The 19733-nt window shown below is 33.8% G+C and overlaps 1 protein-coding gene across 2 annotated transcripts in view; it reads left to right on the top strand.

Annotated features, from left to right (window-relative positions):
- Spec2 (CDC42 small effector protein Spec2) overlaps window positions 1-19160 on the top strand; it is a 62311-nt gene extending 43151 nt beyond the window's left edge. The window contains exons 2-4 of one of the 2 annotated variants that reach the window (XM_089640370.1): window positions 10488-11172; window positions 13853-13947; window positions 15082-19160. In XM_089640370.1, the coding sequence (XP_089496496.1) occupies window positions 11028-11172; window positions 13853-13947; window positions 15082-15090 (249 nt within the window). In that variant the 5' untranslated portion in view covers window positions 10488-11027 and the 3' untranslated portion in view covers window positions 15091-19160. The remainder of the gene's footprint in view (window positions 1-10487; window positions 11173-13852; window positions 13948-15081) is intronic. The other variant, XM_089640371.1, reaches the window with a different exon arrangement.
- Window positions 19161-19733: the final 573 nt, after the last annotated feature.

The raw sequence follows: 19733 nt of genomic DNA, 5'->3' as shown, positions 1-19733 counted from the left end.
TCGCCATTTGCTGTTGTTTCCTTCTTTTCCCACAGTTCGAAGCTCGGTTCGCGTTTCGGTTCGCAAATGTATACGCAGCATAATATATTTCCCTTTGTGTCCATTAATTTGAAACAAATAATTGATTGCATTATATAAGAAAAAAAATATCATCGTCCACTCCTATTAGCGTAATGGACTCACGGTGCACAGCGCATGTATTTTTTTATCGAAATAGAAAATAAATACGAAGATGCGGTTGGTGAAACTGGCGTAACTTAGGCAAGACTAGTTCCTACTCTGTCCACACTCAGCTAAATGGCATGGTTTCAATAGTGACACTGCAAAAACCACAAGTTGTGATAACCAGATGGAAATTCTCAGAGATTTGATATTATTTCTACTCCGCTGAACAAATTACTCATTATTTTTTTAGAATAGTACTATTTTTTGCTCGCTTAGAAACTTGCAACATTATTGACAGATTACTGGAACTGGTTTTTTGGTAGTAATTGGGAAAAATAATGTTTCGCCAAAAGGAAAATAAGTAAATTCAAATACATCGGTAATGGGTCATTTTATTGCGCATTTACGAAGAAAAATGAACCTGTTGAAAAAAGTCACAGAATCGATAACTTCCTGATAAAATATTAGTCATTCAGAATATGTCGAGAACACGTGTTCTTTTCCGAATAGATATCATGACGGAATGCTACAGTATAAGTATGTCAGTAATTGTATGAACACGTTTTATACCGTTCGCACAAAACGCTTTTGACTGATAGTTAGGAACTCTTTTGTTCTGTTATTTGATATGTTATAGGCATGAAATTTTTCAAAGTGTATCTTTAAATGCAACTAAAGCATTTGTCCAGAGATTTTTGCTCTATTTCCAACGAGTCGTGTTTAATTAAATATTTTCCCCATTTTCGTTTAATTGTTATAGTTGTTTTAATATTAGCGCGCTCCCTCTAACATTCGTATTTATATAATATCTCCCTTTTTAACCATCTTTGAACGCTTACTACGGGGCCTTGAAATGCTGTCATGAATATTTATATAAATTCAATATAATCTAACATGATGTGGAAAACGATACATTTTATTATTCCCCCTTTAAAATAATATCACAAACATGCTTAGGGGTGGTTGCTCGAAAACTAAATAATAATATTATGGATACTTCTCAAACTTGGAGGAAATAATATAGGTAACTGACGTGTATCCGGGGTTGCTTGACTTTTCACTAATTTATATACAAATAATATGCATGTATTTTACATGTAAACCTTTGGGAAGAAATTCTCTAAATGATAGTGAAAACCTTATGAAAATCCGTTGCGTAGTTTAGAATAACTAAGCGCAAAAACAGAAGCGGATAGTATCTTCGTTTTACAGGGTTTTCCAATAAGAGGTGTTATTTTGAATAGCCCGCTATTTCGGTAGATGTTAATTTTGAAGCTGTCATTTTTTGACATTTGACAAGTAGAAACTACGCCATTAATAAAAATGGAACGATACACGCTTCAACAACGCATTGAAATGATTAAAATTCACTTGAGTGAATCAAATGCAAATCATCTTGAGTGATGAGGCCCATTTCCACCTCGGTGGCTTCGTCAACAAGCAAAATTGTCGCATCTGGGGCTCGGAAAACCCAATAGTTATTGTTGAAAAGCCTCTCTATCCTCAACGTGTAACTGTTTGGTGCTGTTTATGGTCCGGCGGAGTCATTGGACCTTATTTTTCAAAAATGAGGCTGGAGCAACAGTTACGGTGAATTGATTAATGATTTTTTATGGCCGGAATTGGATGATATTGATCTGGACAGCGTTTACTTTCAACGAGACGGCGCTACGTGCCACACAAGCAACGAAACCATTGATCTTTTACGGTTGAATATCAAAATAACACCTTTTATTGGAAAACCCTGTACATTATTTAGAGATGTATCATAAGTAACAATTCATAAGGTTTAGCCAGCGTTAGCAATGTAAGCGCCCGAAAAAATGTTGTTTACGACTTTATAACAAAATATCGCCTTTTCTCTACTTTCTACAAAAATAATATGAATGTATTATATATAAACCTTCCGGAAGAAATTCTCTAAATGATAGTAAAAACCCTATCAAAATCCGTTACGTTGTTTACGAGAATTAAGCGCACAAAAAGACAGAAGGCGGATAGCGACTTTGTTTCATACAATTTAGTTAGAGAAGATTACCTATAACCTTCTTGATATCGAAGCGTACTGCAACTATGTACACATAATGTGCTTTGGTGTTCGTACAAGGTTGCATCTTCGATTAAATATAAATTTATTGTAGTACCTACAAGGTTTTTTTATTAAGTAATATTTCGGTACTTTGATATTCTGTTCGGTAATAATAAATAATAATTAGTTAAGATGTATACATTGTCGTAGGTACAGAGTACATAGTAGTCGGTCATTATCCTCAATGACGTATTGTTTTAACGTTTCGCAATTTATTTTTTGCCGGTTTGGTCATTAGTCATTATTGTGCTACTGCCAGAAATGAGTTTTTTACGGGTAACACCATTTGCATGGAAAATAAGTGAAACTGACTTAATTGTGAAATCACGCTTTACAATCATTTCGTGTGCCTGATTTATGAGTTAAAATAATGACTAGAATAATGCTAGTAAAACGGATAGCCTTCTAACTGTTAGCCACGTTTCAGAAAGTGTAGGCGTTTATTTTGCGTATTTTACGCTCTCACTGAGAAATGAAGCGAAAAAGTATTCCTGACTCATTTTCAAAGTCAATATAATAAGGCCTTATGACTGCTTAACACCGTACTTTTTTAATACCGATCCCCAAATCGGGACCCACACGAAAATTTTGCGCTCTTCTTTTCATGCTTACGATTTCATATAGACGGTTGCCATTATAGAAGAAAGAATATTTTGAGATGGTACTAAACTGTCAAAAATGGAAACACCTTGAACATAACCATAGATCACGATCATGAAATCATCTATCTTTGTCATTTGCGAGCTTTGTCTCGTGCTTTGTCATTAACCACTCTATATTTTTGTCTACACGTTCGCCTCTGAACCTTTGTCATAATGATTTTTATAGGTACCTTGGAAAAAATACCTACCTGATCATCGCATCTTGATCGGTACGATATTCGTAGAATATATGAGGTGGAACTACCAAAACACAGCAGCGCAGATGCCAAAGGAACTGCTCTCACAACCCTGTCTCCATAAATAAACCACCCACCCTGTTTCTATTAATTAATAAAAAGTATGTTAGAATATCAAGTAAAAACAAATAGATATTCCTTATTCCACGAGTCTGTACGTATGTAAAGTTCGCGTGTATTATTTCCTTAAAACAAAATGTCTAATCATCAATCTAACACTAACACATTTCATAAACAGTAATAAATACTATTGTAGTTAATACTTAAACTTTTTATGAATGGTTTAAATATAAAATGCAACATTTTCACGTAATATAGTTACGTAAAACAATGAGAGATAGCAGAAACAAAATGTCAATCAACAAACATACACGCGAAAATCACAACACCTAACAGTAATACACATACAAACAGTAATAAATAGATATTGTACTATGTTACTAATATTTAATAAAACTGAATATACATGCAACATTTACGTAAATTATTTATTTATTTGTCACGTAAAACAGTGACAGGCGTCAGACGTCAAATAATGTCCATCATCTTAAAATGTATGAAAATCGGTAATAACAACACACTTCTCTCATGGTACTAACTACCATAATAGACCACGTCATTTTTTCATCCCGATCAGACAAACTGGATGAAAAAAAGTGTCATGTAAAACAGTCATTACACAATAACATACGCCAGCCCCATTTGGTACAGAATCCCACTTAAAAAATCCTGTTAACCCTGGGATTGCCTTTTCCTAAGGCGACCTAGCCTGAGAACTAAATCTTCAATCTTCCATCGCGCAGTATCTGCTTGGATTATTACTATTCCATCAACCTGAACGCTGATCGTTAGCTCATGTTTGAATCCAAGCTCTAAAAATGGGATGAATTGGTTTGTATGCCTCTTCAGTATGTGTCATCTTCGTGGATTATTTTATGGATGCTTGTTGGAACAGGCTTCTGCACCCACACTTGTCACCTCACCGTCTTCCAAAGCATTCTGCAAATGAAAAACTACAAATCACTGTAATAATAAGTCGGTGATTGTTTTCAATTGGAGATTGGAGACAAAAACCAGAATGTTTTAATGACCAGATATATATGTAGGTATGTCAGGCATTCCCCGACGGATCGGGCGTGGTGAGTCACTGACGACTCGTCGAATATCCACTCTTGTCGTCGGAGAAGAGCTGATGTTGGTTGTTTTGTGTACTTGTTTCTTGTACATCCACTCACTCTGTGGTGCTCTTTTTGTGTCTGCCGTGAGTAATGTCCTGGCGGTTCTAAGGAACAACGCCATATTCTGGCGACGAACTAAGTCCATATAATATTATGTTCTGTTAAAGCGATCCATGTTTTATTTTTATATTTTTCTTAAATAGTTCTGCGCGATAGTCGTTAACCTCATAGTGTTTTTATCTACCAGTAAGTAGTACGTATCTAATGCATTCGTAACTAGGGAAGAAAATCCCGGGATACGGGATGCCGGCGGTTTTCTAGTCTCTATAATCTTGATATTAGAAGCTGCTTATCCCGGGATTTTTATTTTTCCCAAGTCACAACTCACCAATACACAGTAAATTTGCAATTACTGTCCACAAAATGTCTAGAAGGTGGGGGTACTTTTATAAGAACTTTAAACGATATACGATCAAAAGTAAAAGACTGTGTGTACTTGTTCAATATAGCATTTCGCATGCCCCTTTCTAACCTAACCTAACCAAACAGATATAGCGTTTGTGAGATCGGCCAAATGGGGTAAATAAAAAGAAGAGGAATGTTGTTGGTCTAGGTTAGGTTAGGTTAAGAAGGGCATTCGCAGTAACGCAAAAACATTTTAACGGTCAAGTGGGTACTATTTGTAAAAAAAACATAAAATAATACAATTTTTCTTTAAGGCCAGTTTTTGAACAGAACGTTCAAATATTGTGAAACAACTGGCTCTTAGATTTTCATGAATTCCCTTGTGTTTCACCAATGAGCTTGAAACATGGCGTATGAGATAAACATTTAGGCCATCGCGCACCACAATTGTATTTTTTGCGACACTATTTTAAAATCGTGCTATAATAAATCGCAAAAATAATACTGCGCGCATCGCGATGAAAAATTGCGATGAATTGTTCATTCTCAACATGGATTTCGTACAAATTGCTTGTTTTGTTTTGCTTCTTGGGAAGAGGAGGATAAAAGAACACATAAATACTGGACTCATCCTTTTACAGCAGAAAGATATGTTAAAGGTTTCTTTTATCTGAAATACAATGATCATCGACAATATCCAAAAAAATTCTTTGGCTATTATAGAATGACGATTCAGACATTTGACAAACTATTAAGAATTGTTGGACCTCAAATTACATACAATAATACTAGATGGCGGAATGCAATCTCAGCTGAAGAAAGGTTGTCAGGTAGCGATTTTAAATCGCAGTGCGCGCGTGTCCATATAACTTCAAATGCTATAATTTTATTTTGCGACAATCGCGTCGCGCGCTGTCGCGGAAAAATGAGACAAATCACAATTTTAAAATAGCAACTATTTATTTGTCGCATATGCGCGCACAAACTTACTAACTCATACGTTGCATTTCTGCGACAAAATTATCGTGGTACAGAAAATCGTGGTGCGCGCAAGGCCTTAAATAACATAAGGCCTAGCGCGCACCACGATTGTATTTTTTGCGACACTATTTTAAAATCGTGCTATAATAAATCGCAAAAATAATACTGCGCGCATCGCGATGAAAAATTGCGAAGAATTGTTCATTCTCAACATGGATTTCGTACAAATTGCTTGTATTGTTTTGCTTCTTCGGAAGAGGAGGAATAAAAGAACACATAAATACTGGACTCATCCTTTTACAGCAGAAAGATATGTTAAAGGTTTCTTTTATCTGAAATACAATGATCTTCGATAGCATCCAAAAAAATTCTTCGGATATATAGAATGACGATTCAAACATTTGACAAACTATTAAGAATTGTTGGACCTCAAATTGCATACAATAATACTAGATGGCCGAATGCAATCTCAGCTGAAGAAAGGTTGTCAGGTAGCGATTTTAAATCGCAGTGCGCGCGTGTCCATATAACTTCAAATGCTATAATTTTATTTTGCGACAATCGCGTCGCGCGCTGTCGCGGAAAAATGTGACAAATCACAATTTTAAAATAGCAACTATTTATTTGTCGTATATGCGCGCACATACTTACTAACTCATACGTTGCATTTCTGCGACAAAATTATCGTGGTACAGAAAATCGTGGTGCGCGCAAGGCCTAACAAATAAATAAATATATTAACATTAACAGCAGGTATCTAAATACGTGTTGTATTTTTTAACCGACCTTCTGATAAGCAAAACAACCCGGTACCTACGAATTAATAATAGTATTCCAAAAAGACTTCGACCTTTATGATCGAATCCGAGCTGTGGTTAGGAGCGGGCATGTCATTATCAGAATATCATTTTATCACGTACACTACACACTCACTCATACAGAGTGCACAGTGAACAGAGCATAGAGTGCTCAACAAACTAATAAATACTTATGTATTAATAGGGATATCTTTGTTGTTTAATATTATTTAATGTGACTCAGCATGGTGAGATTATAACGTGCCAAGAAAATAACATATATTAACTGATAATGCAATATATGTTTTATTGTGACACTGATTAAAAAAATAGTGTACATAATCTATGTTAGTGACTTATATAAATAAATAAACAAATTCATTGAATTCAATATGTTTGTGCTGCTGGGACTAGAGCTCGGAATCTCGGCTTTAAGGGCCTGAGGGGAAGGAGAGGGGGTAGTGGAAGGTTGCGAAATCCATAAAGAAGTATAAGGCCGGCAAGAGGGTTTTCGGATTTTGAATCTCGGTCGCACAAAACCAAAATTCTTTTTTGTTTGTGAAGCATTTTATTTAAAAAAATAGTTTTTATAATTTAAGAAATCTTAGTGGGTAAAACAATGTAGCAAATAAGAAACGTGATTCAAATCCTTGATTTCCGCGGGTCAAAGGTCACACGTTCTAAAAGAAAGAGAAAAAATCTGCCATTGTTTTCAAGTTTGCATTTTAATTGTTATTTGTGTGAATCGGGTTTTTCTGAATTTTCAACATGGTTTTACTCATTCTATATATTGCCCGCATAATACTTAAATAATTACTGAATATGTGAAAATGCTACATTTCGTATTTTGTATCCATCAAGGTAATTGCTGACTCACATTTAAACTAACATACGCGGACCTGGGCACATGCTTCCGAATCCCACTTAAAAGGGTTACATGGTTACATATATTTCAAAATTTAGCCATCCGATCATCCTTGGGATCTCCAAAATGGATGAGGGCTTCACAATTTCACCGAGGTTCTGATGATTCCATTTTAAAGAAACGGAATCCTTCTAGTCGGGTATCAAAAGTATCACCTCATATGAAAATTTGTCCATAAATCATGGTAGCTTTTTAATTGTTATCGATGGTACCTATTCTAGATAATAATATACATAAATAACTTTGATAATAGTAATATCGTTGTGCAATATAATGTAATAAACATAATCGTAATTGATTGAGAACTCGATCGAATTATGTGATATTATATTCTGTACCTTGTCTAATCTGTATTATTTATACTATTTACATAAATGATTATGAAACTTACACCAATCTTATGATTATTATTATTTTCTTTGTATTTTATTATAATTTACTTGATGATTCATTCTGAACATCCCATTTAATCTAATCTTTGATTCGAATTGATATTGTTATTTTAAGTGTGATCAAAAAGCGAACCCTGCGGGACACCGCTTCTTTTTCCATATAACGAAATATCGTAATATCTGCCATAACTATAACATGTACTGATGAATAGTTTCTAAGGATTCCTAATATACATGGTGATTCAATTATTGAACCATTGAAGTAATGAGCACACTATTAAACCTTGAAAATAGTTTGTCTCATTTTGTTATTTTGTTAAAGACTCAAGAGCGACCCTTGCGGGATACCGCTTTTTTATGTCATATAAAGTAATGTTGTAACAGCCGACATAATCATAACGTTTTGTATATTTTCTCTAACGGTAGGTACCTACTACACCCATAAGGTCAACAAACATTGTAACGTCAAGCTCCAATAATTGAACCGATCAACGAATGCAGTTGACTGACTTATTGTTGCTTGCTGGTTTAATTACCACTGCTATTGTATGCGCTAACAATAGTCAATCATATAAATTCACACTCCATTGTATAACGTATTCAGTTAATTCAGTAGAATTATGAATATCTACTTACCGTTTATTGTCTTATCTACGTAGAACATATATTTCATATTATTATTTTTTTAAGATATCCCTCGGATTCCAGATATCTATCGTTGTTTGCATTTAAACGGTTAAAAAGGAAGATTAAATTTGCTTAAATAGAAACTATCTATTTGTTTCATTATCGATTCTCAACAATACATACTTCTTTGTTGAGAATCGATACTATGTTCGAACATTCAAACGAACACAATGTCGATTTTCAACAAAAAAGTATGTATGTAGATTATTGTTCAATCCTATTTGAAACTTATTATTATACTTCGTTTTTACTTTTACCATCTTTTTAATCGTTGGTTGAGTATAGTATACTACATTACTAAATAATAATATTATATTTAGAACGAAAGCATTTTGTTGTCACATCAAAGTAAATATTTTTTGGAAGTGAAAGTTATTTTATGATGTAGCCCAACTTACATGGGCGAAATTTCAAAACAATATGTAACACGAGAAGAACAAAAAATGTTCTTTCGTTTTCTTGGCTAAAATAAAAATAATAATAACAATAAAATTGCGTTTATAATAATAAACGTAACACATTTATTATAACAAAAAAATACATTTTTCAACATCCTAAGGCTTCAATGCAGTTTACTGGCCCGTGTAAGTTGGGCTTGAAAGTAAGTCTTTTCTTGCTGGGAGAGCAATCTATTTTAAACGTATCCCTTCGTCCAGTGCTGGGATTGCTATCGCTCTATGCCAGTGGCTTCCAAACTGTCGACAGCGAACATTTTTGAAAAATCGTTTTTATGTTTTGACGATTTTTCAATATTGAAATTTAACTTTAAGTCACAATGTGCCGATTTATTATCAGTTTTCAGGCCGGAATTGGATGTAGGTATATGAATAGGCCATACATTATGGTTGACTGATTTGAAACGATTAATCAAAAATGAATGAATTAAAATATTGAAGATAATATTAGTGATTTCTAAACGAAAATCTGAAACAGAAAAATCAGAAAAGGAAACGGTCACATCTGGGACTCGAACCCAGGACCCTTGTCTTTCCGGGACAGTGCTCTACCAACTGAGCTAATGGGACCCTATTCCCCTCGGTCACTTTTAACTGTATCATACTTCGAATAAGAACTACTAACATTGTCTTAATTTTTTCACCAAAATGAAGAAGTTCTAATATTGTAAAATATCGTCCTTATATTTAGTAGGAAAAGGACACCTGCATGAACACGTGTTCCGATATATTCTGAAGAGACTAATATTTTATTGGGAAATGGATTGCAATCATGTTTTGATCAGGATTTCAATAAATCAGCCATACTCATTTTTCTCTGTGTAGCTTGACAGGTTTTTAAAAATAGAGTCGCGGTAGGTACTAAAAACTTTGGGAGCTCCTGATGCTCTACACTCCTACTGTATTTCATTATTATCTAGGTAGATACAACATTGTTAGTAGAGTTGTGTTAGAACTGTATTTATTAGTTGTTGTTTGGGTCTGTGTCGATAGTTACACATCGATTAAATCAAACTGATTGAACGTAAATAAAATAATTCTTATGATTTTAATGCTTTCCACGCAGAAATAAAAACTCGTGTCTCAATTTCTAGGAAACTGACCTTTAAACGGAATAATGAAAAGCTAACCTCGTGATTTAACCGCAATAATGTTTGGTTTGCCTTAAATTTATAAGTAACTCAGCACAATTATTTATGTCGTAAAAATAAATTTACGAAATAATCGTCATCGTTTTTTGTTTATAATAAAAATTATCGTTAAAAAATTATTTTTAAATTTTGTTGCTTACAAATATGTAGGTCCATACTTTAAAAGTTCTTACGTGGTAATATTTCGCAATGTGGGAGGTAAAATAATTTCTTCATTAGAGAATGATAACAATTATTTTATTCGTGGTTATCATTTCAAGAATAATTAGTCTTTGTTTTCTTTCGTAATCTATGACAAAAATGGTATCTAATATTACGTAGGTATGTTTATGGGATTAATTATTTAATTTTTCTGTTTTTTCAGGTGACTGAAAGAGCTACCATTCGAACTTTTCCCGCGAGCACACTTGCGCCATCTGCCGAGGAAAGCATTAGCTAATGGCGGACAATGCCGCCGAGTCCGTAGTTCCATGATAAGATTGTTCCCAGTCTGTTTTCAGTGTTTAGCGTGATAAAACAGATTTATTGTGACAGTGAAGTCATAAATACATGCAACATTACAAATCTCACAAGTGCAAGTGTCTTATAAGTGCGCATTCAAGTGGGGAGAGTGTTAATTCACGTCGACAAATTATCAAGTGACAGATGCTGTTGACGTTCTGTCTAGTGTAGTTCTTTTGACTGTGTCACAATAAATAAGAAAGATAACACGCGTTTGAGTAGTTTATGTGGTAAACTAACAGTTTAAAGTCAGCTCTACAAGCAAACATCTCGTTTTATGAACTACTGTTGGAAAAAATAGATAAGTTTTCTTGTGATTTGGGTAGAAGTAAGCTGCCTTCAAGAAGTTTCCTGCGTGGAGCTTTTTGAAAGATTTAAGCTGTCGAAGGAGTCGAAAGCTAAGATGGCGAGCACTGGCAGTGAGATATGGCTCCAGTGGTTCACGTGTTGCTATCACCAGCCCGCGGCTTCGGCCCAGAGGAAACGACGGAGAATCGATAGATCCATGATCGGAGCACCGACCAACTTCCAGCATACAGGACACATAGGTTAGTATAAATCTTTTCCCTAGCATATTTGATTGACAGATTAACTCGTTCAGTGCCAATGCCTCCCATGGGCAGACCAAACCAATTTACTTTTTAAACGTAACAAAAAAGCTAGCGGCGAATGAATTAATTCAAAGACTCAACCTATCAATACCCAATCTATAATAAATAACACATTTTTCCTTAGGTTTTTTTGTGTGGATTATAAATAATGTGATCACATCGTCAAAGCCAGTAGCGGCTAGCGCTAAGTAGCGTTGGAGCAATGCACTGGATCAAATTTTCCTTCTGTGTATCACGTGTCATGAGTTACGTGGTGCAAGCGGATTCCATATCGCTTATCGAGAAATGTCACCTGGGTACATCAATTATCTATACTTGCAGAGCATGGATGTTGACCATAGTTTTAAATTTCCCCAAAACATGAACGACGCTCACATCGGAACTCTTTGGTGAGACTGAAATACCTGAAGACACAATAATTTATTTGTCCCGCCAAGATGGCGCCACTTTAGTTCACAGCTCACATACCGATTATTTCATACATTATTATGCTCTGTACTTAGGTGGATAGTTCTCATTATATTATGCTGTGAGAAGTTTCCTAATCAGTAACATTGAAGTATCTGGGGTGTAAAGGTTTACCAATGGAAAATTAAATCAACCATTCCACCTTGTTCATTTTTATCATTTTAGCATTTAAACAATGTGACACCTGATTCGTTTATGAAGGTTACTAGGTAATATTTTATTTCCTATGTTTACCTTCTTCTTGTGTTAATAATAGAATTGAATCCATAACCGGTATATGCAGGAAGCTCGATTCACCTAGTATTGCCATATGAAATACTTCCTTAGTGTGCTAATTTGCAATGTTTACATTTAACGCTCATATTTGAACAATTACTTTTATTTATATTAGTCATAGATAAGAGAAGACCCTTATCATCACAGTATTTTCTCTTGTATTACCATGATCAGATAACAGATAAAAAATCTTAAACTTGATTTCATGATAATATTTATGAATAATTTTATGATCATATTACCGCAGATTTGGATCGAGATTACACCAAGTATGAAAAGAGTAGCCATTCAAATAATATGTATTGAGTGGGCCACGAAATATCCATTGGATCTAGTTCAGTGAAGTTAAATCACTAAGGACGGGTTGTTTCGGAGAATTTGAACAATTCATCAAATTTCAACGTTCATTTTCGGGTTCTGTGAAAGACTTATTCAAGTTCTGTTTTTATATCACTGTAGGCTAGTTGCTTGACAAAACTGAAATAAAAACAGAACTTGAAAAAGTCTTTCACAGAACTTGAAAATGAACGTTGAAATTTGATGAATTGTTAAGATTCTCCGAAACAACCCGTCCTAAGTTAACCATTTAATCTAAGCATCTTCTGCCAAGCATTGAAAAAAAAACAATTTTTTCAAAAAGAGAATTATAAATTCATAAAATAATTTTGGTACTTACTTGTCACTTGCCTGATATGATAAGTAGGTCCAATTTCGAAAATTAAAAGTTTATTGAACCTCAGGAATGTTACTCATTACGCAGGAATATTTCACATTACTTACCCATGCACCAACAACCGAAATTAGTATGTTTACCGGATTTACAGATTCAGAGATAAAATCTGATATTCATTATTTACCATCTTATAGGTTAAAAAATAGTGTCTGCGATGTAGCAGGGTATTAGACGTAGGTAGTAGCGATGGATCATGACTCATTTTTATTAAGAATGGGAGTCACGGTACCAGTTCAATATTTTTGTACGACTCAAAGAGTCGACTCAATTGAACGAGAGCCGTGAGCTCAAAGCGTGTGAGCAATGAGCTGGGTCCGATATGGCTCCCCCGATTCGGCTCTTCTGATACGGCTCCTAGCTCCCCAGGGTAAGCGTATGAATGATCGTACGACTCCTGGTACCGGTAAGCCGCCTGGTACCATGAAAAAAATAAGTTGCTAGGTAGTTAGTTAAGTAGGTGTAGGTACATATACAAGTCCAGATGTGGGACTGTCAGACCCCATTCACGTCTCTGAGTATGTAATAACAATTGATACTTGAATAATTTTAGTGGCACTATTTTTCTAAAATATCTCCTGAATAAAAGAGCTACCGTTAATTTGAGCCGTGGTATGGTTTACCGGGAGTCGTACGACTATGGCTCTTCAAAAAGAGCTAGCTCAATTTTGCGGCTCTTTCATGAACGACTCATCACTAGTAGGTAGGGTTTTATAGTGTACTGCTGATAGCTTCATTTTAACTTTCTCATAAACAACACATGTAAAAAAAGAGAGGGGAAAACCGGCCCATCTTTAAATTTGATCAATTTTCATGTTTTGAATTCAGAATAATTTGTCTGCAAAACATAAAAAATCTCCGGGATGCAACATTTTGTATATTGTCTTCTTACACCTCTCTAAAAATGTATGTTGTTTGATAACTGCTTCGTTAGCAGAGTCGCAGCATAAAACCATCAACTACTGCCAATCCAATCAAACAATCCAATTTAAAAATGTTGTACGGGAATGTTACTTCAAGTGGCAAATGCTAAAACATCACAGTGTCAAATGAAACTAACACGGTCTTGATTTTGTGAATGATTGTGGAATACCTTATTGTATTTTCTGTTTTGTAATGAGAATTATTGTTGTCTATTTGTAGGATCGAATGACGTAGAGATGCCCAACAGTCTACTCAACGCCGTACAGAATCAGATGCAGAGTAAAGGAGGATATGAAATGGCATATCAGGTCAAGGTAACCACTTCTTCTTTAAATCTCACTTCTTTATCGTCTAAAAGCTTTGTCAAGCATCTTAAGTGACGGGACCAAAGCTTCTTCAAGCTCTTTGCTTTTGCTTATTGGAAAATTCTATTTTCCAATCTTCAATCTGCTTTCCCAACTTCTCTATTATCCTACTTTGTATCTGTATTTGTTTTCATTCATATTTTATGTGGTTGTGGTTATCGTAGTGTATAAATGAAAAGATCTCTCACTCAGGTATAGCGTTTATTGATAAGTTGTCAGCTGATTTTACAATCACAATATTTCACGTTTATTATGCACAAATACTATGAACGCTCGCGAAAATAGGCCGTAGTAATCGTAAGTAGGTGCAGCCGACGATAGTAATTACTGAACACTAATAATATGCTCGCTGCGTCGGGCCTATTTATATTGTTCGGCCGGTGGCGACAGCAGGTAGTTAAATGGCAACTAAATCCTGGGCACTCGCACAGACTGTATGTTTCAGGAACCTTCGATAGCGTGGCAATTATGCATAGGCGGCAGACTCGTTCCTTCTGGCGAGTTCTCGTACTGTGTAAGACGGCCCGTGACGTATTGTCACCTGGTAGACAAGTAGGTACTTGCAGTACGTTGGTTGCTTTGTTTACGATGCGATTTGGATTGCAGGTACATAATTCGGGAGTAGGTACTAAGTAGGTCGAGCGGTTTATTATTAATTATTTAATGTAGATTTTTCTCGACGCTACATGGTAATTTTATGTAATCGATTTTCTTTTTTAATAATTTCAATACTCTCATTGTATATTTGTATTATAGAGGTTTTATAAATAAGAATATCAGCACCAATCCAATGATAGACAGTGTAAATCTTATTTGACTATTTTACAGCAGAGGATATTAGAAACGCTCTGTGAAAATCTTTTCATTGTATGATAATTCTCTTACATTGAAAAAATTCTAATTTAATTCTAGCGATGTATGTTTATTGCTGCCGTCGATTGGTGTTTTGAGATGGCTTACATTTTATCTTATTTTAATAATAACAAAATCTTGTACACAGATGCGATGTACAAAAATTGTCACTAATGTCCTAACTTTTTGTCTTGTACTTGCTTTAAACTAACTTATTAAATTTTTTTTCAGGTATACTGACCTGACAACTCGGCGTCACAGCAAAATGACGCTCCTCAGTGACTTCACATGACTTCAAGATGCCTAAAGTGACCACATTTAGTAGCCTGCAATGTGATTTCATGCTGCCAGATGGCCCCTAGTTACGTTGTGATCATGTTGTCAGATGTGACTGCATGCCCCGCATAGCAATGTGACTTCATGTTGCAAAATGAGACTACATGGCCCCTTGTCATATTGTGGCTTAATATAGCCAGATGTAATTGCGTGAGTCACTGTGTTTCTTCGCGTTGCCAGATGTGACAGTGTGGTCCCATGTCACTTGTGTGTCTGTCCTCATTTGACTGTATTTAAGAATAAGGAAGTGTCAGTGGAGTTATGGCAAGTGGAGAGTTGTGGTGAACCTGTAAATAGACCTCAAATAGCCTAGTGAAAGTTTATGTCCTCATCCATGCATTTGTTATTGTTATCAATTAACTCAATTATTATACTTTCTTAATTGTATTAAGATATCCTATGTATAAGTATTTAACCACATTCTACACTGTTAAAAAATTACATCACTACACAATCAATGCAACACTGATTTAAGATCACATTAAAAAATCAATTTACTGTCTTGCAGGCAATTTAAATTTAACACGCCGTTAGAAGTTTGCGACCTGCCGTTACAATATTTTGAAATATTTGTGATTTTATTCAGAGACAATTAAAAATAATTGGAACTTGGATATATCATTTTTTTAAGGATTGATCTTGCCAGGAATGTAGTGCATTGACAGATTCGTATTAAGTGTATACTTAAAAGAGTTCACAATCTGGTCTTTCACAGATGGCGCTGATTTAATTATTTTAGAAAAAAACACTTTTTGCAAGTTATGCTATAAAATATTAATAGAAATTATTTGTTTGCCCTTGTACATACACAATACAAATATAAATAGTTTTGTCCGTATAAAAAACTCAAATCTTTCTGGGGTGGCATGCAAATACAATATTGGATTGAATCCGCAGTACAATATTGTATTTGTATGCCTTTCTTGAAAGAATCGAGTTTGTTTATGACAAAAATATATACAAATTCAAATTGCGTATGTACGGGAGCAAACAAATAGTTCTTCTTAATATTTTAAAGCATAACTTGCAAAAAGTGTTTTTTCCTAAAATAATAAAATCAACGCCATCTGTGAAAGTACAGATTATGAGTACTTTTAAGTGTACCCTTAAATAAATTAATTAATGATGCATTACAATATGCAAGAGAGCAACCAATTTAGAAATAAAATCTTGCATTTATGTATCCAGTTTATGATCTACTAGCGGGATATCGGTGATTGTTAGTATTTAAATTTGCATCGTAGATTGTGTGAATATATCGGAAATGCACAGTGAGTAACTATCATAATGTTATTATAATAATTTGTGTAAATAGTAAGTGAATTAGAATTATTATTGATAATATGTATTAACTTAATTCAGAGATTGACAGACTCTAATCCCAATACAAAACTTGTGCCCTGTAGATTTAGAATTCTTTGCTGTAATCATATATGTATATCCATTCCCATAAAAAAACAAATAATTGTACAAAATAAACTGTGTCAAAGTTAGTTCAGAAATTTTGGCATTTTTACGAATCCTAATAATTTGTATCATTTCTTAGGTTCAGAGTTATAATGATATTCCCTGTTATTTATTGAAAAAACATTACAAATTTTCCATTCTTTTCTAGAAGGGTCATTTCATAATCAAGGTAGCTAAAAATATTTATATAATATTCTACTTCAATGTTGTGAAAGTTATATTTAGAATGAAACTATTTTTATAAGACATACAATTTTACATTAGCTTTGATCTGTATTGAATATTGTAAATAATACTTCCACCCTCAAAGAATATTTACTTCCATTAATAAAATAATATTTATAAACTTACCTCTCCTAAACCATTTGACTCCAAGTATAGACTTTTATTAGGGTTGATAATTCTAGCATTAAGATGTCTAAATTTGCATTGTAATTACATATATCTCAAATGCCACTATCCTTGTTTAATTTTTCTCTATCTTTGAAAGAAATAATAATTTGAAACTAATTTGGTATTGCTTTTAAGTTGTTCACATGCGTAGACCTCTATCTGTTTGTGCTAGCGTTGTGGCACGCAAGAAGTTAGTACTATTATTGTCACAGCCATTAGATAATTGAAACAAGGGAGATGGGACATTATAAGTACAACAACGTACTTACATCAAGTGTGGTCCCTTCATACATGCTTCGGATGCTCCGCGTCCCTTGTCTTCCAGAGTAAAAACTAATAATAATAAATATTATTATTTATTTATTCTGAATAAATAGCTTTAGACTTATTTTTTCTACCCATGAAGTAAATACTGTAATTTAATGGCTCAAAGACTTGCACAACGAAACAACTCACTGAGCGAGTCGAAGTACATACATTTTCAGTGCTTAATATTTATGAATCACATAAACACGAAAGCCAGCAATAGTGTGCAGTGGATTCTATGTTTATTCCGCATACACAAAGCTGCGAAATAAATATTCAAATGAATTTTGCTCATGCACATTCAGTCCAACCTGCCTAGGTCTTTAACAATAGCATTCAACGTACAAAAATGTCTTTAATGTATATAGTCATAATGGTCAGAATAGCATTGTTTTTAGTATGATTAGAATTTGTTTGCGTGGCGCATTTTCGACAGTTTGGCTTCAATCCGAAGTTCTGAAGCCGAATTATTGAAACACTGTATAATAATATAACATCAATCATAGATCCAAAATCAAAAACAAACTTATTTTTGGATCTGTAATTGACATTACGCAGCGTAAAGGATTTACACAGCAAATTTTTTGCGCTATTTTTGCCAGTAATTGGATCTTGTTTGTGGGCTAATATATGGATTTGAATATTTATGTATATAGCAGCTTCCCTTCCACAAAAAGATACTGACTATCAGTGTCGCCAATACAGTGGTATCTCGCCCTTGTTTCTACCTACACATCAAATGTATCTACCTTTGTTTCTATTATCTATGGAAAACTTCAGGGATGGAGTGTGACTTGCCTTCACTAAGACTGCTACGGGATTCATTTTACCAAAAAAACTGATTTGGAAGTTGACCTTTGCAGATGTTATAAGATGCGCAAAGATAGTGTTATATTAAAAGCATTTAAACGAATATGACTGAGATAAAGAGAATGATGAGCTGTTTGCCTTACGATATAGACATTGAATCATTGTAATAATAATAATGCATTACATGTTGTAATCTGTATGTTTGTAAAATTTCTGGATTAATTTGTGTAGCAAATAATGTTCCTTTGGTAAAAATGTTAGTTTTAAGTGTGCCACTGATAATATGGGCATAATTTAAAAATAATTCTCTTAACGATTTAACGGAAAGCAATGCGTACACTACACGCAGGTTGTATGTAAACAAAAGCAATTATAGCAGGAATTAATAATAAATATTGTGTGATTATTCATCAATAAATTGATAATAATAATAATTGTCTGTGTTTAACGTAGTGCGCCACACCTTTGTCTACCATAGATAAGCATATTAATAGAATTGGCAACCATCGACTTTACATAGATCTAAAATATTTTAGATGGATGTTTTTCGTTAAAAATAGTTTTCATTAAATTTAGCAGTCATCAGCACGTATTTTGATGTTATAACATTGTTAATTTCAAATTTCGTTATAGTTTTTAAATTAATAACACATACTTTAAAAGTCCATTTTTTTATAAAATTTTTGTAAAATAATCCACAGCTAATTCCCTAAATTTTATGTAATTTATTTTAATTTTTCAATTGGCATTGCTTTACGAGAATTGTTACCTATTTATTGTGTTTTTATGTGCTTAATTTTCTCTCGTTATCTAATTATTATTTATTTTTATACCATTCTAAGTGCCAACAGTGGAAATGATGAAGTGGAGTAGCACAGATCAATTATTAGTTCTCTCATGTTTTATATTATTTGTTCTGTACATTTATATAATGAACCATACGATTATTGTCAGCACATAATTAACATCAGATATAATAAACTGACTGAAAATTATAATTATTGTTATTTCGATCCTTCTCAAAACCTTTTCAACACTTCAAACTCATAAGTAACCAGTGATAAAGAACCCTCGGTGAACGCTTGGATTATAACATATATTCCGTTTACCCTTAAGTTTTAATAATGCCATACGACAGACAATGTTAAATTCTCCTATGAATATGAATAAATAGTTTTGTTCGTATATAAACTCAATTCTTAAAAAATATATACAAATATTATTTTGTATCGGTGATTCAATCCTATGTTGTATTTGAATGCCATTCTTGAAAGAATTCGGTTTGTATATTGACAAAACTATTTATTCATATTGCGTATGTATCGAGGCAAAAATAAAATTGGTTTTAATATGTTAAACCATAACTTGTAACTTCCTAAAATAATTTAATTAGCGCCATCTGTGAAAGAGCAGATTATGAATCCTTTTTTTTTTTTTTTGTTATGCAATTCACCCTAAAGAGAGTGCTATGTGATATTATGAATCGTTTCAATATGCCTGTAAGTATTAAAAATGAAACTTATTTATATGGTTGATACCTGGTACATACACTTTGTATAAACAAACTGCCC

The sequence above is a fragment of the Hesperophylax consimilis genome, chromosome 15 (genome assembly GCF_061612785.1).
Source record: "Hesperophylax consimilis isolate HC1 chromosome 15, BYU_Hcon_1.0, whole genome shotgun sequence".
Classification (NCBI taxonomy): Eukaryota; Metazoa; Arthropoda; class Insecta; order Trichoptera; family Limnephilidae; genus Hesperophylax; species Hesperophylax consimilis.
The sequence above is the reverse complement of the archived record's forward strand: the minus strand, read 5'-3'. Positions and strand labels throughout refer to the sequence as shown.